Source organism: Pseudomyrmex gracilis, unplaced genomic scaffold (genome assembly GCF_002006095.1).
Source record: "Pseudomyrmex gracilis isolate BER0280 unplaced genomic scaffold, ASM200609v1 scaffold_414, whole genome shotgun sequence".
Lineage (NCBI taxonomy): Eukaryota > Metazoa > Arthropoda > Insecta > Hymenoptera > Formicidae > Pseudomyrmex > Pseudomyrmex gracilis.
Genome location: NW_018020998.1, coordinates 53,715 through 78,141, shown reverse-complemented (window position 1 = coordinate 78,141; position 24,427 = coordinate 53,715). Strand labels below are relative to the sequence as shown.

General features: G+C 38.6%; 1 protein-coding gene across 20 annotated transcripts in view; it reads left to right on the top strand.

Annotated features, from left to right (window-relative positions):
• Positions 1-24,427, top strand: part of LOC109860574 (retinoic acid receptor RXR) — an 81,596-nt gene that overhangs the window by 16,301 nt on the left and 40,868 nt on the right. For 4 of the 20 annotated variants that reach the window (XM_020439773.1, XM_020439775.1, XM_020439774.1 and 1 more), the window contains exons 1-2: positions 10,841-11,338; positions 19,523-19,968. The exons of 1 other annotated variant lie outside the window; for it this stretch is intronic. In XM_020439773.1, the coding sequence (XP_020295362.1) occupies positions 19,881-19,968 (88 nt within the window). In that variant the 5' untranslated portion in view covers positions 10,841-11,338; positions 19,523-19,880. Of the gene's footprint in view, positions 1-10,840; positions 11,339-11,380; positions 11,404-11,596; positions 11,726-16,289; positions 18,205-19,522; positions 19,969-24,427 lie in introns of those variants that run through there. 15 more of the 20 variants (XM_020439762.1, XM_020439760.1, XM_020439765.1 and 12 more) reach the window with 15 other exon arrangements.

Sequence of the window (24,427 nt, the reverse complement as noted above, 5' to 3'; positions counted from 1 at the left end):
TATTATTTCAGTAAACAACATAGCACATTGTTTACACAAAGAAGTTTACACTTTCGCGTTACGAGATGCAGAATCGCCGCGCTTTGTAATTCACCCACGGAACGTCTATTTGTGACGCTGTCTTTGGAGATACAACGGCAGCTGATACGGGTGCACGCAGGTGCATTTCGTCATCCGGGCGTTCCCGAAGTAGAAAAGTTTCAGCTACGCGCGAAGAGAAGAAAACATGTCGATCCTCGTATAATCCCGGTAACGCCCGAACGATTGTTGTGACCTATATTCTCACGCGTTTTCATCCAACAGGTCCTTTTAACCGCATCATTCTTGACTCGCAGCGTGGCCCGGTCGTGTGGCCGTGGTTTAGTTTCGTTCGACTTGGTCTCTGGTTTCCCTTTTTCATTTGTCGTGATTTATCTTGCTTCCGCAAAATATTTATTTTGTAATTATATCGGCGCATTTTTATCGTAATCGCGCGCGTAATTATATACGTAGTTATGGTACAAAAAATATTTATCACCGTTCTAGAAAAACTCGGAATATTAGAAAGAATGTGTACAAGTATATAAAATCTTGCTCTTGAGCGACTTATGCGAAGAGTGCGATATAAACAATAACAATGATTATAATTCATGCAGATACATGATGCTTTACGACGTGCAGAATTATTAACATCATAATACAAATTGCTCATGTTTATGTAAATTATCTCGTAGAGGAAGATCAGACAGTGTGCTTTTACATAGCGAATCGAGAGTTTGCGAATAGGTATTGAATTCCAACTCGATGCTGCGCTGCACCAAAAATAGAGCAAAGGCAAACCTGTATACAGAATGTCCCAGAATCACCGGATGTCTTTCATTCAATTAAGAACAATAATCGATCAATATAAATACATTCATCGGTGATTTGATATGATGTAATATATAAAAGATATCTTTTATATATTGTTTTCTTTATCGTACACAGAAGAAAAAGATTTGCTAGAATAATATTTGCAAGAAATTAGTTACTATATAGCAAGCAAGAAAAATTTGCAAAGTCTGTTGAGATTTTTGTTGCGCAAAATAAAATATTTTATTGATGAAACAAAACATTCGGTAAACTCAACAATTTTCCTTGCTAGCTATATAATGGCAAAAATTTTTTTCCGGATATGGCTTCTCTGTAAACGTTTTTTTTGTAAAAGTAATTGTTTGCGAGCTTAAACAATCAATGCGCAATGCACGTTTAATCTCAGGCGTGGCAATTTCGTCATCGGACACTTCGATTGTCGATTTAATCAAGCGCGCACGTGCCACGCAAACTCGCTCGCTTTACTTCGCCTCGAGGTATCGCGCTTTTTACGCTCACTCGCTAATTGGGGGAGTGCTCGAGAGGGAGGCAAATCGAAGGTAAAACCGATCGTTCCGTTGCGGGTATTGCACGTAATAATAGCGACTGTTGCTTAGCGTTAAAACAAACCGTGTATATTTAGCAGACAACGAACTTTACGAGGCTGTTTGCCGAGAAAATCGGTTGGTCGTCTCTATTTATTTATCTATTTACCTTTATCTCAACCTCCATTTCTTTATCTTTTTCTATCTTTCTATTGTTTATACGCCAGCCGCGATTTTACATGACTTTATTTACCAATCACGCGGTGAGAATGTCAAGGTCAGCTGGTCGCGCGATGCAATTTTCAACTAAAATGCATCGAGTACTCAGAGGAAGAGAGGGGGAGTTTTCTCTCGCGGGAGAGACACGACAACAAAAAAGGAACCGCGCGCGTGCCCAAAATCAGGTCAAGTGCGGATTTCCTCGATAAGCGTGACGCAAGAGCAATGGTGCAAGGACTCCTCGGGAAATCCGAGGACAGTCATGTTATTTCTCATAAAGAGACCCTACGTTTATAAAGCAAGGTTATAAAAAGTTGATCAAAGCGTTTATTCTACGTCATTTTGTGTTAAATCAGGCCAAATAAAATTTTTATTACAAAATAAAAATCATTTATTATAAATATTATAAATTATCAGTCATCTAAAATTGAAATTTTTAGATTTTATACATACACACACACACACACACATATATAATGTACGACTATACATAATATAAAATAATGTTAATTATCTCAAAATTTGTTATTAATATTGAACTTTTGTTGCAGGTGAGTATCACGATCTCTATACTGGTTATCGTTCACCGGTTATGCCTCGTTTGTTCGTCATGTAAGTAGCTAGTTCTAAGGTAATAATAAGAATAAGAAAGGTCAATATCGAGCACAAAACAGATGGATGAATATGTTCAGATAAAAGTGATTACACATATGCGCAAAAATATTAAAATTGCGAAATGTTTCGAGCTCTTACATGAGTGTCTTCATCAGTCGCGATTGATTTACATATGAAAAAATATATTCTAAAAAAATATACTTCCAAGGTGATTTATATACATTCGTGATTTCATTGAGACTTTATATGATCATATCATCCTCCTGGCTACGTGCAGTTATTAACTTCGCGAACTGAAAATTTACCGCACTTCTCGCAAACATGTGTATGGAAAACTGCGTAATCTATTTTTTTTATTAACCTCGAATAAAATATATGTCGTCATGACACACTTATACAACCCATATACATATTTGTTTCAATTCTTACGTGAAAAGAGCTCAAGTCTCAGATTTTTAAATTCAAATTAAGTTTGGAAAGATTGTCGTTACGTCACGCGTAATTAGAAATGATGAATTACTTCCGTCGATTAGAGGGACAAAGATGTGGGATAGTATTAAATTTTTTCGAGATACATACACATCAACACATTTAGTGCTCACAGAACGACCACCGTGTATTTTAACTCGGTCAAGGTTCACTTCGTGATTTGCTGGGAAAGCACTCGCCGAGCGAAGATAAGGCCAAAAAGAAAGCGATCGTTCTTTCTTCCTTCATCGCCCGATCAGAAACTCATGCCTGAAATCTCCTGGCAAGAGATTTTATTGAAAGACGGGTAGAAGAAGATGGTGCTCTGGGAGTTTGTAAAGCATCTTGGCTTGAAATTTCAGCGTGCGCTATCGCGATGCTTATTACTCTCATTGTTGCCAAGGATTTGTCGAAGTTTTCTCAGAGATAAATCGATTATCCGTGAAAATTATACCGTTACATTAATAATAAAAACACTTTCGAATCGCTATTCGTGAAAACAAGAAGAAGAAATTGCAGTTTTAATAATTGCGTATGTTTTTTTCAAGAGTGTTGAATCAAAGAAACTTGATAAAGAAATAGAGACAGTTGTTATCTCAGTCTCATTACTGCGTCGATTACATTTGAATGAATTATTGCATATATACATTTGCAATATACGACATATATATGTACGTGTCACAAAAACAAATATATTTGCCTTCCGATAACTGTGCTAAAATCGTGACTATTTTTAACCTAAAAATTGGCCTTGTATGATGAATAACACTCGATATGCGTGTCTTCGTAATTAAATACGGGCCATGGACGCCATTAGATCAATATTTGGTATTACCCACACGTACCAATTCTACAGGTGCATCATCTTTCTTTTGTACTATTTATATAATATTAGTGTAAAAAATTAACTATACAAGACAATAAAAAAAAATCAAATTATATGTAAATATATTCCATACAAAGTCCCACGAAATTTTGAAGTATTTGTGCATCTCAATCAATATGAATATGTTATCTAATCTCAACAAAAAGATCTATGTATTATCAAGTCTTCAAAAAAAAAAAAAAAAAAAAAAGAAAAAAAAAAAAAGAAAAAAAAAAAGACCAAATGCTTCGAGGTGGTCCATGTGCGAGATTGCCATATCTCAGTGAGATACTCAGAGGTGCCTCAGCTTAAGTTAAACGCGTTCCGAATCGGTCGCAAAGAGGGAAAGAGAGCGCGATTCGGATGTGAACGTACTATTTATACATTACCTATAAACACGACATCGCGCGCCATGTTTCTCAGCCGAGGAATTTCAGGATCTTCAACAGAATCCGCCGTCGCAATGCAGTGGTCACGTACGTCGTCCTTGACTGCTCCTCTTTCTCTCTCTCTTTTTTGTGTGCAACGCAACGCTTTCTGTATCGTCTCTCCTTTTCTCTCCCTCTATTTCGTTCTCTCGGTCTTTTCCACACCTACACCCGATTGATCATCTATCCTGTCTGTTCTCATGGAGAAGCATTATTTATAGCGTGGCAGATACACGCGTCGTGCGTAGTCACGTTAACGCGATCGGCGTTATATGTGCATTATATGGATTCTCGAGGCCGTTTCGTATTCGAGGTGGTTCTGCCTCTGATACCTGAAATCGTGTGTTTGATAAACGTTCGCGAACTGCAAACATATATCTTTCTGAAAAATTAATCAAATTGATTTCCTCACACGACCGAATCTAGCTCGTCAAATGCGCAAATTTTCAATCGTTTGTAAGTAGAATTTCTTTTATAAAATTAATTCTACTTGAATTGTAGATATAGAAATTGTTTAAAGTCAAAATTAAGAGAATAATATTATATGCAATTATACATATGATAATCGTACATTATATTCATTTTTATAATTAGGAATGCTTGTGTGTGTGTGTGTGTGTGTGTGTCGAGATTGGTTGAAATACTCTCGACATTTTGTTCGGATCCATTGAATATATCCCTTTCTCAGTGTTGTTCTCGCGGTCTGCAAATTCTTTTCTTGTTTTCTCTTTTTCTTACCCGAAGTCGCTCATTAGGATTCAGAGAACGATTAGCCCCCCTAAAAAATCGCGAGCTTTCACGGGCGAACAATGACGCGGCTGATTGGCGAACCGCTTTAGAATTAGAGGCCGAATTTTGCATTGTGCCGGGTGAGACCAGACGTAACAGCTGCTTCTCCTTTACTGCAAATTCGCCTTTCTCTCTTTTTCGTTCTTCGTTCGTTCGTTCGTTCGTCGTCGTCTTCGTCTTCGTCGCCTCGAGTAACGTTTCGGTGGTTTCGCGATTCAGAGCGGCAGTCGCGCACTGCTTTTGTATTGGGCCAAGCATACGGCGGACGAACGGACGGGACGCGATGTACATAAATGCAGGAAGTTTAAATCTGTCGAATAAAAAGCGGAGCAAAAAGTCTTAGCTCTCGCGAGTCGATCGACGAATCTTCAAGCGAATCTTCAGGCGAAGATAGCGCGATGCGCTATCGGTAACATCTGCCACAGTTCATTACACGATATTGCAGGTTTTTTGCGAAGCACAAAATCTTCTCGCTCTGAGGCTTACAAACTTCATCTGAGTAATTCATATTGAATTTTACATATTTTCTCTCAATACTTCTTCGTGTGAAAAATCGACTTAAAACTCTTATTTATATCGTGAGAGAGACGAAAACGCGAGGGAAAAGAATCGCATCGTGAGAGATGACATCTTGGTTTCATCTTGGCAGCTTCTGACCGTGTGTGTGTGTATCTTTTTTTCTATAGCGCGTTCCTAAGCAGCTTGAACGCTTCATCGGAAACACGCGAAAACACGTTTTATGCATTTTACAGCGAGAGACATCACGAGACACGAGGGACGCGCTCAACACGTATCATAATGCGCGAGTTATCGTTGGACGTCGATGAGAAAAAAAAAAAAAACGGAGCGGTCCGGAACAAGCTCGATGATCCAGACCAACTTGATATTCAATACCTAACTCATTGTTGCGATTAGTGCGGAAAAAGAGCACGCGTGTCATTTGAATATCGACCAGAATAGCAGAGTGCATAAAAGGGAGTACTATACGCGGTTGCATCGCAAGATGCATTCAGGACGTCGGACTTTGTCGTCCGGTTGTTCGAAATTCACGGATTTCGCTTTTGTTCTCGCTTTCTAGGGGCCGGATAGAAGCCGCATATACGACGACGAACGACGATGTTGGTAAAAACCAGTTCTAACGAAGAATGTAAAACGGAATATCGGAGAGTCCAGTTATATATATAAAACTTTTTCTCATCTTCTCCCCTTTCTCCACTCCACGTTGCTGCGCTTTGCAAAAAACCAGCAATGTCCGGACCATGCGTGCGTGCAGTTTCGTGTCTATCTGCTCGACACTTTCAAAAATCACATGTGTGTTGAATCAAGAAGATGACGAAAAGTTTGTTAGTTTAAATTGCCTTGTGAGTGCAATGTGAACATTTATAAACATTTAAACTAAGAATTTTGTTAGTTTTTGTTTTGAAATTAATTTGCAAATATCTAAAATTTGGCCGCACAAATCCTTCGAGTTCCCATGATATACACGCAAACTTAATTGAAAAAGTTTTTCCAAAGTCTTTTGTTAAAAAAAAAAAAACGTAAAGATATTTTGAGAAAACGTTCGTCAAAAACAAAAGTCATTACAATCTGCTATATCGGCTACAATGCCGAAATTAGTTGACGGTTATAAAGCAAAGATCGTTTTGACCTTCGCTACTTGAGCATTAACATTTCTCCTCGCTGATAACGAGTGTGCGTAATGTTGCATATCGTAGATAAGAGTCTCCGTCCGATCCGCCGCGCCGTGGCCTCGGCGCAGAGACAGCGACCCAGAATTTCGTAAAAACAAGGTCGACGCACGCGGAACAACTGCGCTATTGCCACCGTTGGTGTACACGCATATATATATATATATATACACGCGTCCCGGCGCAATCTTGCGTTCACGCGCGCAACAAGACTGCCTTTATAAAGTCATATGACGACGGCGACAGAGCCTTCGATGTGTTCCTCGGGAACATGTAATAAACTTTAAAGCTGGAAAGACGGGGCTCGCGCGCGCATGCACCGGAGAAGTGCACAAGCCTACAGCGGCAAGCGAGTAGGTGGCTAACCTTGACAACCACTCGCAGAAGACCTGCTGCACGTGCACGAACGTGCACAGACTACGTACGTAGTGGTGGTAGTGGTAGCAGCAGCAGCGGCGGTGGTGGCGGGCAAACGCCGGGATGTGATACGTTTCCTCGCGTGATGGCCGTGGAGTAGAAACGTGTCGTGGTGCGGTTGGTTGGTCGACTGGTTCGCCAGCATATGGGCCAAAGGCACACTGGCCTGCCATATATCGGCGATGCAAAAACGAACCAACTTCCTCAACCCTCCACAGTTTAACGTGCCTTCGGAGTATCATAACATACACTTGTTTTGAATCAAGTTGGCCGTTGCAAACAGTTTTTACTTCGCACATCTTAGAAAAGTTACGAATATTTATTTATTAATGTTATGCTTATGATTATTGTTATACTTATTCTACGTATATAGTATTATCTAAAGTTATTTAAAGTAAAATATTTTAAAGTCTACTGACGCTATTGTTTAAACTATCTATCTGCTATTCTATTTTTATATATAGATCGGCATTATAACTGTTTGATAAGGCAAAAAACCTTCTACAATTATTATTCTATAACTATTTAAATAAGATACAGATAATAATACACACATGATATTTCACTCATTTTAATTATCTCGTACATTAGTGCGCAATATATTAAAATTTTTTTACTTATCTCGATAATTCATAGGTCTTATATTATTTTTAGACACTGAACATTAAGTTTTTGTAAACTTCTTACAATTGCAAGTACTTTCAACCTTGTTTGAAATATACCATTTTAAAACGGTGGGTTATTTGAATTTCCTGCATACCGCGGTGGTTCGCCGAACTATTTTTTATGCAAATACGTAGATAACTGGTCGTCGGCCGGCGAATACAGGTTTCTTGTCGGGCGCGTTGCACCAGCTTCGGTGCTTCCTTAAAACCGAACTCTCTCTCTCTCTCTCTCTCTCTCTCTCTCTCTCTCTCTCTCTCCCCCTCTCTCTCTCTCTTTGCCTTCCCCCTCTTTTTTCTCTTTCTCGTTCTCTCTGTCTTTCTCTCTTTCTCTTGCGCGAGGACAACGGGCGTGCCTAGGATGTTGCCATGGCGAACCTATTGATAGTATCGAAACAGATGCGGCACAGGTTGCTTGCCGCACAACGTGGTCCATCTGCGAATTCTTCGTATTTGAAGGCACATAAAAATATTTTTTGCACAAAAAAAACAATGACACGAACGGACTACTTATCAATGCTGTTGAGCTTTCGTAAACGGTTGGGCGCATTGGAATTGTAAAAGATGCAGATAGCATAAACATGACTGAAACAACACACTTTCTGAATATTGATTATTTGGGAATTGAAGCAAAAAACTGATGAAAAAATATAAAATTACATTTTGAAAAAAATGACCCCAGTCAGGAAAAGAGATAGTAAAATTTATATATTTTTTTAAAATTATTTTTGCTAAGGTTTTTCTACGGAGAAAGATATGTTTGGTGAAGAATAAATGCCTGATGCTTTTTTTTTAATAAAAATTATTTATATACAGAGTTTACAATTAGCTGTGGTATACATGTTTGAAATGACTGTATGGAACTTTATGAAACAGTGTGTGTGGTTGTATTAAAAAAAAAAAAAATAGTTATAATCATTTTCTTGATGGTATAGAATATGTAAGATCAAAGTAATACAAAAAGTGTATGTTACATATATATTCAACTCGATGTAATTTATTTTTTTATAAAAAAATTGGAAGAAATGACGATAATTATTTTGAATCATTCGGAGCCCACATAAGACACGCAATACTGATGTTTCGTTGAAGCGATACCCGCATCCTACTTCCGACCAATTTACTGATAGAGTAACATTTCGTTTTTAGTAACGTTTCGAGTAACATTTCGAAACTTTTTGTTTGTTACCATAATTTTTTTTGCATCACGTCCGTCTTGTCTTTGCTGCGCAAATAGTACCCGTATATACATATATATATCTATCGGTGTATTGCTCATTACGAGTTATAGCATATCTAAATGCTAACGAACAATAAACAAGATTCAAGTATGCTATGACGGAGCATGAATTAAAAAGGAGTTAACGACTTTTGGATGTGTCCGAGTAAGATGCAACTTCATCCTGCATCCATGTTGTTCACTCAATATAGACCGATTTAATACTTGATTTGTTATTCTCATTGATCATTCAGATTTGCAACAATGTAAGATCCATAATATCGCTCTCGTTCGAACACAGGTTGTTTGATAACATAAATCGATTGATTCGATTTCGAACTTCGTCCGCGATATTTTATTCGCGCGTTCGCGTTTGCCAGGCCGTCTACTGTCGCGTTTGGAGCGCAAAAAACAGCTTTTGCTCCGATCGAACATCCTTTCACACGTACGCACGTGCCTATACACGCACGTACGCGTGTACACATACAGTCGATCGCGTTGCTCGCCCCCGCGCGCTCTTATCGGATTCCCTATTATCCGCACGCTCGCTCTAGCAAACGCGCAAATTTCGGTCACACCTGGTAGAATCCCCATACAAGAGAGGAGGTCTCTCTTGCGGCGCTGGCGCACGTCGACGTTGCACAGCACAGCTAAGCCGTGCAGGGGCGCTCGCCCGACCGCCCCTGGCGTCCTTTCCCAACTTTTCCCCCACCATTGCAAGTGTTTCCACTACTCCGGTCCGCCAACCGAACTGAGTGGGAGGCACAACGGAAGCCGTGAAGGGGAAGCGGTCGACTCTCCCGTTTCGGCCGTGCACTAGAACTTGACTCCTAAGCTCCACAGTGGCGGCGCAAGCTCTATCGGTGGCTTCTTTTTAGCTTGCTTTGTTCTATATATCTTTCTCTCTCTCTCTTTCTCTCACGTTATCTAGCAATCTATTTTTCTTTTAATCAAATTGTTTTGAATTCTTTTATCTTCTTTTATCCAATGACGCAGAACATAAAATTCACTTGGCAAGACCTCGTACGGTAAAGTTGTTTCTATTATCGTTGCCGCCGTCAACGTTGTCGTCATTGTCGTCGCGGTGCATGTTTTCATCGATTCGCGGCGGCTGGCAAGTATCACGTCCGACAAATGAATTTGCTTATAAATCTGCTGCAGATTTGTCACCTAAGATCACAAGAGGTTGGACTCTTATCATAACTTCCGTTTTTACGTCGTCAGCTGGAAATTCTTTGTGCAGAATCGTACTCAATAAGCCCGTCTGTCGCAGTCAGGAAAATAACTATTGTGGTCGTGTATCTAATAAGTCGCGTGCACTTGCACGGCAGTAAAAAAGATCCGGTAGTTTCGCCTTCGACGTTCGATGCTCTCAAAATTGCTCTTGCGGTTAGCGAAGAGAATGAGATATCCGTCTTGCGTAATGGAAATTATTTTCTTCGCGTGATCAACATGCACATGGCAAATTCTGCGAAATCTGCGCGCGTCTTTAAAACGCGCGAGCTCTATACTTTATCATAAACATATTCTCAATTTTTTTAAATTTATTTGTGTAAATATATATTATAAAATTATTTTTCTCTCTTTTCAAATTGCAAGTTCGTTCGAAATTCGCGGTTTTCGTCGTTCAGGATCAGCTTCCGTGATAATTGCGTGCACGAACCACGCGAGATCCTCATATATTATAATTATCGATAAAAAATCCCGCAGCTGCTAAGAGATTGCCCGTCGAAAGACGACCGACCGATCGACCGATCGTCCGTCTCCTCCTCTCCCCGTTTTCCTCTCTTCACGTCGCGCGTAACAAAAGTGCAAGTGGAAGAGAGGAGCGTTAGCCGGGCGAGACTTTGTTGCACTCCTTCCCTCTTGACCCCTCTATTTCTCTCCCCGCCTGGCTCCCCGTTTCGCTCGCAGATTCCTACCAGCGTTCTCCGCGCACCGTCTCTTCATTTTCTCCCGCACGTCCCCACCGCTGATTCCCTTCCTCCCTCCCCTTGTCGCCGCCTGACCGTCCTCCGTTGCCGTCCGCCCTTCCCCTCCTTTCCCGCTCCGAGACTGCACGTTCACATGCAACGAGAGCCAGACCGGCCGGCTGGCACTCAGTCGCCTTTAGCGCCGTGCATCTCCGAGTCAGTCAGTCAGTCAGTCAGTCATTGAGTCAGTCAGTCGGTGAATCGGGTCGCTCGAGTACGCGTGAGAGTTATCGGTTCTCCCTCTGTACTCTGTGTGTAACCACACTTTACTCTCACCTTTCTCATTCTCTTTCTCTTTCCTAAACCTCTGCCGTTCTCTCTTTTACTCTACTGTGTTCGTTTCCAGAGTGCGTGTCTCTTTCTCTTGTTTCCTCTTTTCGCTCCGAACTTCGCTTTTGGTGACCGGGTCGCGCGTCTGTGTCACGGATTCTCTCTCTCTCTCCATTCTCTTCCCCTTTCACTCCTCCAAATACATCATCCAGTGTGTAGCGACACGTTACTTTCTCGTTTGTGCGGCGCGGTTCAGCGGTGGCGAAGCAAGGAGCGAGTGGGAAAGAAACGCGAGACTGGAACGACGAGATGTTCGCGTGAGAGAGAATTACGACGGAGGGAGCTTCAGGTGTTGCTGGCGTAGGATTAGAAAAAAAGTGCATGCGTGCGTGCGTGTATTGTGGAAACGCAGTGGTATGAAAATCGTTGGCCAAAAATGTAATCTCGTCGGAACGCGCGTACTCGCTCGATCTCGAAATTCGAGAAGGCCACAATCTCGTTGCAGCGAACGCAATTTGTTGTTACTCTACGAGCGCGGGACAAGATGAGACGCGTGGAGGCGTGTGATTTGCACGAGACTCCCGTGGATTCCGAGCTAGTTTCAGTTCATAGTACTGCCAAATCTCGTGCTGGCTGCGAGCGAGCACCTCGCTCGGACGTTGCACATTTCGTGTTGCTTATTTTTGTCGCTGACAACGCGACGCGAATGCACGCTGCAAGACGAAAGCTTCGTTAAGTTAGTTAACCCTTTGCTGTTACACTCTAAAGAATCTAGTGAGATGACACAAATCAATTATAGATGCAAAATTTTACTCATATATATTTTAAAAAGTAAAAGTTACATTGGTATATAAATACATATTCTAAAAAAGTTTAGAAATTTTAATGTTTAATATTTTAACGTTATAATACTTAATATTTTTTTTAATGATGTAACGTTTTGAAGTATTTTAACGTTAGTTTAAGTACGTAAATAGTGTTTTTTAATGTTAAAAAATAAAGTTTAATTTTTTTCTATTAAATTGCTTACGTTTTGCGAATTTTATCGCACTTTATTTTCATTTATTTCTCAGTATTTCTCATTACAATATGTTCAGAAAAATTGCAGTTTTACATTGCCAAGTGTAGAAATCATTAAAAATTACGCACAAATCTTTCTTTTTTTCTATTTTCCTAAATTTTGCAAAAGTTCAAAACATTTATAAATTTTTAACTCTATTCTTAATGTCGATATATGAACGCTTATTCAAGGTCAGGCGCGAAATAAGAAAAGAAACCCGACATGCGAAGCGTAGAAATTGGTTTCTTTCATTAACTGGATTTTTAATAAGCAGAGCAATGGCTAGTCTACAATGGGAGTAGGCAGTATAGAGTAAGAAGTAAGGTTTTCTTGGAGTGTTATTTTATTTTTGTCTATACAAGTAATTATTTCGCGTTTTTCAACACACGTCTTTCATTGGCTAACAGTAAGGATAGTAGGCAGTGAGAAATGGGAATTGTTCATTTCGTGATTCCCGTTGTTTCTTCACCGAAAAATTATAGTTCACTCTCTACTCCTACATCCTCTTACTACCTTCATTGTAGACTAGCCATTACACTCTTCATTTTACTATCTTAAATCTGGCTCGCCGCTTGCTTCCTCCGAATTTGCCAAAGTAGTTTGAAAGATCCACACAAATTCATATGTCTTTCCGTATATACCTGATTAATTTGCATTGAAAGGGTTGCCGATGGCGGGTATCCGCACGATACGATTATCGGAATACGAGGCGTCGTCATACTGCGATCGATAACGCGCCAAGTCGCCAGTGTGCCAATTGGTTTCCCTGCACCGCTTGCTGGTTGGGTCGGTGGCGCGTGTTTACATACGACCAAGAGTACAGCATCCGCTGTGGGAGTACACTTCAGGTCGTGTTCCACCATGTCCTTTTGCAAAGCATTTTCACGACCTTCGCGGGCAATCGCGCGAAAGCTGCGTTTCGGTGGCGGCAGCACAGATGGTGGTGGAAGTGGTGACGGTGGCCGCCCGATACCCTCGGCGTCGCGAGAGATCGATAAACGGCGGCTTCAGCTGAGTACGGCGGCCTTGCCTGGGTCGCGACGGAACGCGTACGGTTTAACGAGACGCGATGTACGACTCAAACGTATCTTGCGATCGGCGCGGTCGGATCGTCACGCGGAAGTAATCTCGAAATAATCTCGTGACTAAATTTAACGGGCAAAGCAATCGGTCGATGGACGATGAAAATAGCGACGATTCCTGCGACGGATTCGCGGAGGGCAGGTGTACGCAAAAAAAGAAAATATCTTTCAACATAAAACTTTTACATGGATTTATTTTTTCTAAAGATAAATGTAGCCACTTATTTAGCCACTTGTTTCTGATCCGTCACTGATGATAATATGTAATCATTTACCACATCGTGCGCGTTTCACGCACGCATCGAATCTTGTTATTTGGTCTCGCGCTTATGCGCGATATTTTGTGCCGCGCCAAAAAAGCATCGCTACGTCAGCCAGAAACACAAGTCTCGCTTTAAGCGCGCCTCCGGGTGATCTTAGCCAGTGTGTCGTCACGTGCTATACTTGAACCCGTGCAGTAACGACAGCGCAATGACTTCTCTCTAGCTAGCCTGCGTATTGTGTCGTCTGTCGCGCGCGCCGCCGTTGAATGCACGTGCCGCGTGAAATTTTATATTTCGTTCAACGTTTTCGCGAGCGCGCGCTTTTGCGTCGTTTGCTTTTTTTCTCGCGCATTTATATTAAATTCCGATTTACGAATTTAATCTCTCTATTTGACTCAGCATGTTATCAAATTCGTTTCGTGATATTCTAGAGAAACATTAAGCAGAAAAAAGTATCAATTCAAGTTGAGTAATTAATTTTTGAAAAGAGAAGTAAAACAATTTAAAAATTAATTTACATAATACTATGTGTGTCTAGTTTATAGAAAATATAGAAACTATATAATAATATGCATGTGTGGCAATATCAGTTGATTCCGATAGAAGAAAGTTACATCGCTCGAGAGCGAATTAACAAATAGTGAACTAAAATGAGATAAAATCGATTATTTGGGAAACATATACAAGAATTCACAATTAATGCCAATATGATCTTTACTTATTCCACGCTTCTCGATTATTTTTGACGAAAGCATATGCGTGCTTGTGTGCACGCGCGAGTTTTTGTTGTGCATTATGCTTGAACCTGCCTCAGCGCTAGTCTGATGATTTCTCTCTGCGCACCCCGTGGTCTGTCGCACGTATCTCCTGCGAACGTTATTATATAGATACCGCAATTGTTCAAAATTCAATAAGCCGTCCCGCGGACAGCAAACTAGCTCTTATTATGGAAAATCAATGTTCCGAGATGACATTCAGCGCGCATGCTGCACACATAAAGCCGGACCACCGCACGAATCGCCTCTGCCTACTAGTAAGCCTTGTTTTCACGTGGCGTCGGTGCGACCCCAAATGTCATGACATTTTACGTCCATAATGGTGCGCGATACTGCATTCAGCGTTCTGCAACTGTGACTTAGTCCGTGCGTTTTGCGCTCAAATGACTTACGATTGTGATCACCAACGCGATTACAATAATAGCCGTCTCGTTTTCAGCGGACACAAAACCGCATTGAAAATATATACCTACATATATATGTAGTTTCCATTGTGTTGCAAAAAATTCAACTACGATGTAATTGATAAACCTCGTTATTTCGTCGTTCTGTTCTTTTTTTTATCGAAAGAAAAAGATCACTGTAACAATATTTTCTTTTTAGGTCAAAGAAAATCCCTTGTCGTAATTGGGAATTCGACTTATTTTCCGAGAAAAAAACTTATTGTTGCGACGAATATTTACATCGTGTCGTAAAAATCGAATTTACAGACACAAAAATTCAAATAAATTTTATTGCAGTTATGAAAACAAAAATTGCCGCATTTATTAGTCTGTTCATTTATATGTCATGAAAATCAAACTCTGATTTCTCGACATATACATCGTTCTGTCCAGCGACAATATCATTTCCCGATATTGGATGTTCATGATGATTTGCGCACTGACAATTGTTTAACTACACATGTCATGTGAAAACGAGGCATTAATCGCATGCGGTTCAATTTTATGAAATTATTAAATGTATATACATGTGTGTTTTGCGAGTCAAGATATCATGATAACATGAATATAAAGACGTGTAAATAAGAGAAAGATATAAAAACGTGTAATAAACGCTCAATTATTTTAAATGTTTCAAGTGTTTTATCATTGTAATATAAAATTGATTTTGTGTTGTATGTAACATAAAATGTATATATACATACACAAATGTGTATATATATACATATATACATATAATATACACTTGTTACTCATTCGAGCAATTAATTTTACTTTTCATTGACAGCATAAGAGAGATGTTTCTTGAGCGTTTTTCATAAGATGTAGCGCTTCTTCGTTTATAATGACAGCATATTTTTGTCGCTGACCTGTGCAAGATATTAGAATCCAGAATTATCTGAAGCGTCAGCGGACATTTTGTACGGCTTGAAAAACATATTCTTTATCAATATGATTCCACGTTTAATGCGCAAGATACTAGAATTAACGTTGCTGATGGATCGTTTTTGCATAGGACGATACTACACACGTCTCTTGCTTGTTCGTTCACTTGCTCGCTCGCTTTGTAATAACGTTATTGATTATCCCTACCTTTTAATTACGTCTAGCCTATCACCGGACTTCGAGAATATATCGCTTCAATTGATAATGCGTATAATACGTCACTCTTCTTGCAACTATGACGCGAAAAGTCGTATCGGTTATCTCTCTAATATTTCGCATCATTTAATATTCGGAAAAAAATCGCTACACACATATATAAGAATACCGTCTATTATGTGTGTGTGATATTATCCTATCTCTATGTATGTTTGACGATTAGATATTCGTTAACGTCAAAAATGATTGATCTGCGAGCTTGAATCCTAGGCATTTATTTAAAGTTGTAGACTTTATAAAATATATAATATCTCTGTATAGATTCTAGCGCAGAAATAATACTGTGTTATGATAATTAACTCTTCGTGGACACACACAGACATGGGTTTCCAAATCCACTCAAAAATTGCGCATCGGCGTTTCTAGTAAAAATTAGTTTTTTTAATGTAAAGATAAGTGATGTAAAAATAGTTTTTTTTTATCAAACGTTTATATCTTCGAAACTACTAAAGATTTTTTCAATTTGTTTTTTTGATCGACGCAGAATCGTTTAAACTTTCGATTCGAAAAATAAAATTGAAAAAATATTGATTTTTTGCGGAGATATTCGATTTTAAAGTCGCGTAAATCTCACAGACCCAGTCTGTCCAACTAGTCGTCATTTGTGAGGTCTGTCTACGAAGGATTAAGCGCGACGGATTATAACAAGAGCGCAATTAACGTATCGTGTTGTGATATAGCAATCTCTTGTAAGTTAAATTAACTTTTTTACTTGTACTTTTTGAACAAATGTTTATCTTAAATGTTATAGTGAAAAATGTCTTACACAGTTTACATTAGATATTTTGTTTAGTGTATAATTCAGATTGCGCGCGACTTTCTGTGACTTCGTATAATACTCGGTACATATCGATCTGCCTTTTCGCTATAGCGTCCTAACCCAGACGTAGTCTTTGCCGTTAACCTTGAACTTCAACCTCAGCATTAGTATTCGGTTGCGAAAGTTCACCGTTTCGTGATTCACCTAGGATTAAGAATAAACGTTCGAACAATGTAGAACAAACTAATTTGAGACTATAGAATTCAATTAAAGGAATCTCAATCTTTAATCCGAGGAATCAGAAAATGTGAGTTCGATTAAAAACATTAAGAGCAATTTATGCTAAAGTTAACCTAATCATTTCCAGAGATGTTTGCTTATCAAATTGATTGACGCACGACATATCACACAAGTGCAATAAAACCTGCACTCTAGCAGCGCTGCATGTTGTCCGTACATGTGTATTTTGTTGCACTTGCCTTTGCATTACGTAAGTCCACGGCATGTCTCAGGACTCTTTATACTCTGTTGTGTGAGTTGTCGTGTGGATGTCGATGGAGAGACAAGGCAATCGCATTTCCTACGTGCGTGTGTGGTCAAGGTCATAAGCGCATGCGTGCGAGTCGGCTCGTCGCCGGTTTTATTTAGAGATCGCGCGATACAATGCGAGAAACTGCATAAAAGCTGGCGATAAATAGTTTTTAGAGACCCTCATTGTTGAAGAAGACCGTCTTCAATTGTCTAATCTGAAGAAATCAAACCGACGATGCTTTTTTATAATAATGTTGTTGACGCGATCTTGCTTTGCAGGACGGTAATATCGCGTTCGATTACTTAATAAATACCGAGTTGTCACACGTGACAATTTTATTTTGATTATTTACGAAGCGAAATTTTGTTCATTGTGTTTATGCGCTCGTCATCAAGAGTTTTGTGAATAAACAACAATCGCTCGTGCACGCGCAGACATTTTTTGAAATCTTTGATCTCTCACGTGGAGAATACATTTCTTTCTGTGTCTGGAATATTTTTATCTTCCACAATCGCGCGAAAAAAGAGCAAAATAAATTATTATATCAAAAAAAGCGAGATTTATGTCGAGTATCTCTCACTTCGCATTATCTCTCTCTCTCTCACTCTGCGAACGAAAACGACAGTATTCGGAGAAAAATAACCAACATGCCGCGTACTTTTTGCGAATTTCTTCAACAGCCGCTTTTTTTCTCAAGCGCGCGACTGCGGGATCGAGTCGGCACATTTGTCTTCGCGTCTATTCCCGATATCCCGCAGGAGACGCTGAGGGAATGGAAAGGATTCCCGAGGGAAGCGCGCGTCTGTGTTCTATCTCTCTTCTCGCCACCCACTCCTGAATTTCTGACGGGTTCTCGACCGGCGGCGACCTTCGCGAAAGCAAGACTTCTCTTCGTTCATCGGAACGAGCTTTATCCTCGCGTATTTCTCCAACACGCAAAAAACGTAAAATATGACTGTCTGCTTCACGACGGACTTCTGATTCGCCGTTTAAACGCGTGTTTATATATCGCACTTTTCGCTCGTCTCGCATATCGAGCTAGTCGAATACGTTCAACTTGCGCGAGATATAACTCGAGCACAACTAATAAAATTCGGAACAGGATTTTAACTTGGTTTGATCGTATCTACATATACAAGTATGTACATATACATATATTGCCGACGTTTCAAGTCGATCAGACAGCTGTGTACCAAGTACATTATCCAATTCAATTGATAGCAAATAATGTGCTGCGTGTTCGTCGTCTCTTAACTTTGATTCTCCTCTTCCTTTCGTCATTGCCGTTCGATCCACTCGTCGGTGACAAGATAATTTGACGAACGACAGAGAAAGGATGTATATCTCTCTTTGATCGAGAAGCGAGACACAGCGTCGGCCACGCTCGGACATTTCGCAATTCGGGATCGCGATATAAATTAAAGCGTTGCTTGCACCCGCGTGACTAATTGCACGCGTCATACCTGGCACACTTAAGGCGAATTGCTTCTCAAATCCCGTCGGGATTTCCTCCGGGTTTCATTGTATCTGCGCCATAAAAAGTGCAGCGAAATTACATCCGTCGACCGCGCGCGTCGACGTTACAACCTTGTCGGATTATCTTTGTATTAACCAGGAAAACCAAGTCGCATGTGGATTATTTATTGCAGAACATGATAAAAGATAAAAGTGAAATATCATGTTTACGGAAGATATGTTCGTCGCGATTTTACGCGTTTTACGAGTGATTTTTGACACGATTAACCTGGAAATTGCGTTATGATAATGAACGAATTGTTTGATTGATGATAAAATCGAGACGATAACGTTGCGCATTCGTTTATATAATCAGAATTACAAATAAGACCGGTAACACATAAAGGGAACTGTTAAATATGTCGTCTGAACATATATCTTGAATACTCGTCACTGTCTCATCAGCGAGCTCGCAAAAAATAACTTGTTTTACGCATTTGTGATTAAAGCTTCGTAAACATGATATAAAATATTTTTGTAATCGACTTTCAGATTTAATGGATTTCTTCACGTTTTATTTTCGTTTCTTTTTTCAACTCTGTTATTCAGTTTAGACGAACATTTATATCTTATATATGTATATGATTACACACACATACACACATGTGTGTATATTACATACACACACATAAATTACACATAATTACATATATAAAAAATTAATAATAAAAAATTCTTTTTATTTGTGAAATACAAGAAATTTGAGATTATACTGATTGAGAATTATGCAAAACTTTTGCTCGAAACAATAATCACGAGTATGACTTAATGCGTTGTGGCTACAAGCCCTTCACTAGAAGGGAATATGAGTCTTGCTTGTCAGCGAATGCTGTGGGATTCAAGGTCGCTATACGATTCGGTGAAGGATGTTTATCGGTTTGTGTCCGACGATGTGTATCCCTTCCCACTCTCCCCTGAAACCATTCTTGTTTCTGCTGTAGAGTAGCTAAGTAACTGGTCGCGCGATCGATCACGAACGAACCAAAGAAGTGCAGTGAGCAACCATACCAAATCGATACCAAAAGAGACGGAGTTTTTAATTTGTGCGAGGGAAAGAGAGAGAGAAAGAAAGAGAAAGGACAAGGTGGAAAGAAAAGAACTTTCGCGCGAGATGACACGGCGAGGACGTGGCGGGATTTACGTTTAAAAGATCGAAAAATAACAACTGAAGGAGAACAAAGTTTACGGGGTGGCGTGCCTCGGGAGTGTGTGTGAGGAAGTGCGTGAAATAAAACAGTCGGCGAAATAAATCTATTCACGGTGTCGAGTGAAAGTAAAACGGGCAAGCAGCCAGGCAAGATGATGAAAAAGGAGAAACCGATGATGTCGGTAACGGCCATCATCCAGGGGACTCAGGCCCAATGCTGGGCATCACGTAACAGCTCCTGTACGTATATTTTAAGTAATATCGATTATCCCTTAGATAATTTATTATACGCAATCAATTATTAAGTATCAATTATTAAACTTAACGGGCTGCTAGAGAGATGAAACTTTAGCCTAATTTAAATTCATCGTTAAATTATATATTGTTATTACTTGTACGCATGATGTGGATGCATTTTATGCAGATTTGGATAGTCGTTAATATATCGCGTTTTAACTTGACAATTAGAATTAATCGATAATACGGTGAGCCGTTTTATTAAAACGTTAAGAGCCTTTTACCATTGAATGAACGTTTTGAAAGCATAAAAAAACTATTATAACATTCTATTATGACATCTCTTATATATTGATTGTTAAAACTTGATTTAATTAATATTGGCAAATAAAACATATTAAATCAACTTTTTGTTTGCAGACATGGTCTTCTAAACTCACTCAAAATTTACGGATTGGCGTCTTTAATAAAAATTGGTTTTTGTTTACTAAACGCTTATATCTTCGAAACTACTAGAGATTTTTTAAATTTGTTTTTTTTTTGATCGATGCAGAATTGTTCAAACTTTTGATTAAAAAAAATAAAAAAATAAAATTGAAAAAATATTGATTTTTCGCGGATACATTCGGATTTTAAAGTCGCGTGAGTTTCACAAACTTTGTCTTGTACTTGTAGGTCATTTTTGAGGCAAAAGATTTAAATCGAGACAGAAAAGTCGAGATTGCACAGATTTTTTTGTAAATTTGTTTACAAGAGTTTTAGCAACCGACTTCAAATACAGAGTTAATTAGCGAATTCTACATATATATGACATGAGCGAAATGTAATATAATAATACATTCACGGACATAACGAAACGTGACAAGATGCTCATAAAAAGTAATTTAATATTGACGAGATTACTGAGGACAGGGAATTGTGTGTGCTGACGTTAATGATACAATCGTAGTAGTTTTCTCGCGAGCTTTATAATTTTAAACCAATGAAAATTTCATTTTATTTGTTTCTCGTTCCACGTTTTATTATAGCAGTTTGCAAATTAATGCAGTTGACCTCACACACTTGTTTATTTCGCTCTAGATGCAATTGTATCTTCACAGTGAGAAAAAAGTGGGATAATTTTATTTTGACTATATATAATTATACGTAACGAACTATATGTGTACTAAAAAATATTGTGCGCATTGGAGCGGACCGAAACGAGGTGTAGCTTTTGCGAGTGATACGCGATCTGTGCTAATTAGCACTCGTTTTATTTTACTTTACTTCCAAGTGTTAGAGCGTTGTGAATTGAAACAGAAGTATCTAAACAAGACGCGGACTATTCTACGAATGATAATTAGCATAACAGTGCCGTTACAGCGGCTTAAATCTTCAAGTTTCGATCTTTACTCACCAAAAGACATAAAATATATATTACGCTTTATCGTAACGATTGTGAAACAAACGATGCTCACGTAAACAACTAATTCTGAGTCTTTTCTACTGCACAAACAAATCGTATAAAAATACGTCATATAAAAATACGTTATCACAAGAATAGCAAAATTAAAAATATGAAAAATGGAATATATTTACATCTCATAAAAAATTACATTACCACAAGTTAACGCACAAGCGTCTTTTTAGAAAAAAAAAGGTTAATATTGTTAAAAAATAGAAATTTAAAAAATATTAAAAAAAGAATTTGCAACAAAGATAGACGTATTAGAATATTGAAGATCTTTGTTAATTTGTTAAACGTGTCTTAGAAACGAAAGTATTGCGAGTCGCGTTTCGTCGATTCAAGGATATCGTACACACAGCACATTGCTCTCGAATTACTATAGCGTCATAGTCGTCGCGACGCGCTTGCTCAGGCGAAGTGAGTCACCCGGTTCGTGTGATAGCCTGCAGTGAAGCGACCGATACGCGCCGCATGGCCGACGTATACATATCGTATGTAGATGCTAAATGTACGGGGTGAAGGTCGGCTATTGAGACGTGAATGGCGCAATTTGTGGCTCTGCGACGGCGGTGGCGGCGGCAACTGATCGAGCGCGCGCGCTTGTTATCAGTCGCCGGCTCTAAAAGCGGTCTCAGAGCGAGTTTTAAAGCGCGAGCGAGCGCGGAGAAGGTCACGCGAATGCGCCTCGTTATCAGCGCCCACGGACGCGATTTACGAGCGCGTTTTCGAGCCTTATCACACGTGTCCCTATTGCCGCGCAACACGCGCCTCATTTTCTCTTGTGCGCGTTTGCCTTCGTCGGAGTTGCACGAGAACACGGGGAAATTTCCGTGGAAATGTAAACATCTCGCGCCCGCTAACGGAAACAACGATCGATAAACCGGAAAAAGTGACAGCTGCCATGGTAACTGATCAAGTCAATATCGTGTCGGTGAAATCTTGTACATGTCACTCGCTTATGATGTTTCGTTTTGATAACACATAGCTCGTCATCTAAATTTTCCACACCAAAAGTAGAGCGAGACGACTCATTTTTTTTGAGAGTTTATCGATACTTGTATCATATTTCAGATAAAATCAATAGAATAAAAAATAGAACAAAATATCTCAAAAAGTTCGTAAAACATTTGGAGTTAATGGGCCGTATGAATAAAAAAAAAAGCATAACCTTCCTTATCCTTCAAGTGTTAGGAGCAAGTCATCAGGTTGTTCAACATTTTTATTTATTGAACTTTGAGGATTTGCTCGTAAAACTGAAAGAATAAGGTTCTGCTTTTTTTTTATTCATACGGCCCGATGTTTTCTTTCTTATCGTTTATTTTATTTTATTGCGTCGTGTCAGAATTCGATTAAATCGGATAAAGTAGGATCTGATTACCATTGCTTCAGGCGACAAAATTCATGGTCACGAACGTGATCGTGATCGATCATGCCTGTGACAGTTCTGCCTCTTAAATGAATTTTCGTTGTTGTTTGTCGTGTCTGGCATGAAATGTTTCGCAAGGTTTCATTCGATGAGTTATCGGATAAAACGTTCTTGCGTTCTCTTTCGTTATCATCTTCTATGCACCAGGTAAGTTTTCGCGTAGAGATAAAAATTGCGATACGCGAATTGCGAGATATCGCGTGCATTATCGGTCGGTCATATTGCACACGCATGCTGATCTTTGCGTTATCATATCACATTAGACTGTCGATCAAGCACATATCAACGCTTTAAATTACAAATTTGTATAATCAAAAAATTGCGCTTAATATTTCTTGGTTTTTAATTATTAAAAGCATTTTTCTAATTTTAAAATAAACATTTTTTAAATAAATTGTAAAATAAAATTTTTAAATAAATTAACATTAACACTAGTTTACAGATTTAAAGCAAACTAACTTTAAAATTATTATTATAAATATTAATACATAATTAACATTAATTAAAATATTAATATAATAATATATAGTACAATATTTAATTTAACTGTTCAATATTAAAATGTATTAATTGTTAACTGATTATATTAATCTTTAAACGTTTTTATCCTCTGGATAAACATTTAAGGTATCTCGTAAGTGCTATCGTTGCAAATTATATTACTTGCAATTAGACCCGAACGACCTAATTATATTTTCATTGATGCGCGATATTTTCAGCGACGTTGTATGACGCGCGTTTGCTACTTATCTCGATGGCCACATCGCCCACAAGTGGCATAGTTTCAATATGGTGGTTGTGTTCGTAAAGATGATTGCGTCGCAAGCATCTTAGGTGACTTCAGAATGTTGCCCTAGAATCGGCGAATGATATTACGGCAGATCATTATATGAATACACAAGTTTTAACGGATTAAGTAATTTTATTAAAAACAATTGATTTATTCTGCCAAGTACAACAGAGAATGATAGGTAACAGAAAACAATTCGGATTCTTGCTCCATTTTTCTGTCACGAAATCCATCAAGACTTTTGCACTCATCATTGCGTTATCATGACGCATTTATCGTGTTACTTATTCGAGTGATATAATTCACGTCTATTATTCTAAAGTAATATATTATTTTGCTTTGGCTTCGCATCTCCATATGTTCACAATTTAACACGAGTCGATAAATAATACATATACATTTGATTCATAATTAAATATTTAAATAGTGACGCGTAATTCTGTTTCTGTGACAGTAATTATGCGACTACGCGTGCATATTAACTTGTATTTTACACATATACATATGTTAAAATGTGTAATATATTAATTATATTTATTTAATATAATAGTATATTATATATTAAAATTAAAATTATTATATTTAATAGTATATTATATTAAACGCGAATATATATATATATATATATATTAGGAGTATAAATAAGTTTCCAACGTTTGACAAAAGATGGTCTCAATAGTATGTTATTGTTAAAATTGTCAGCTGTAAAACGTCATATCGTAGGATTGGACATCTGCTAACAACATAACCTTGAAATATTAGCGATTTTGTATCAGCATCATATATCTTTTTTTGTGCG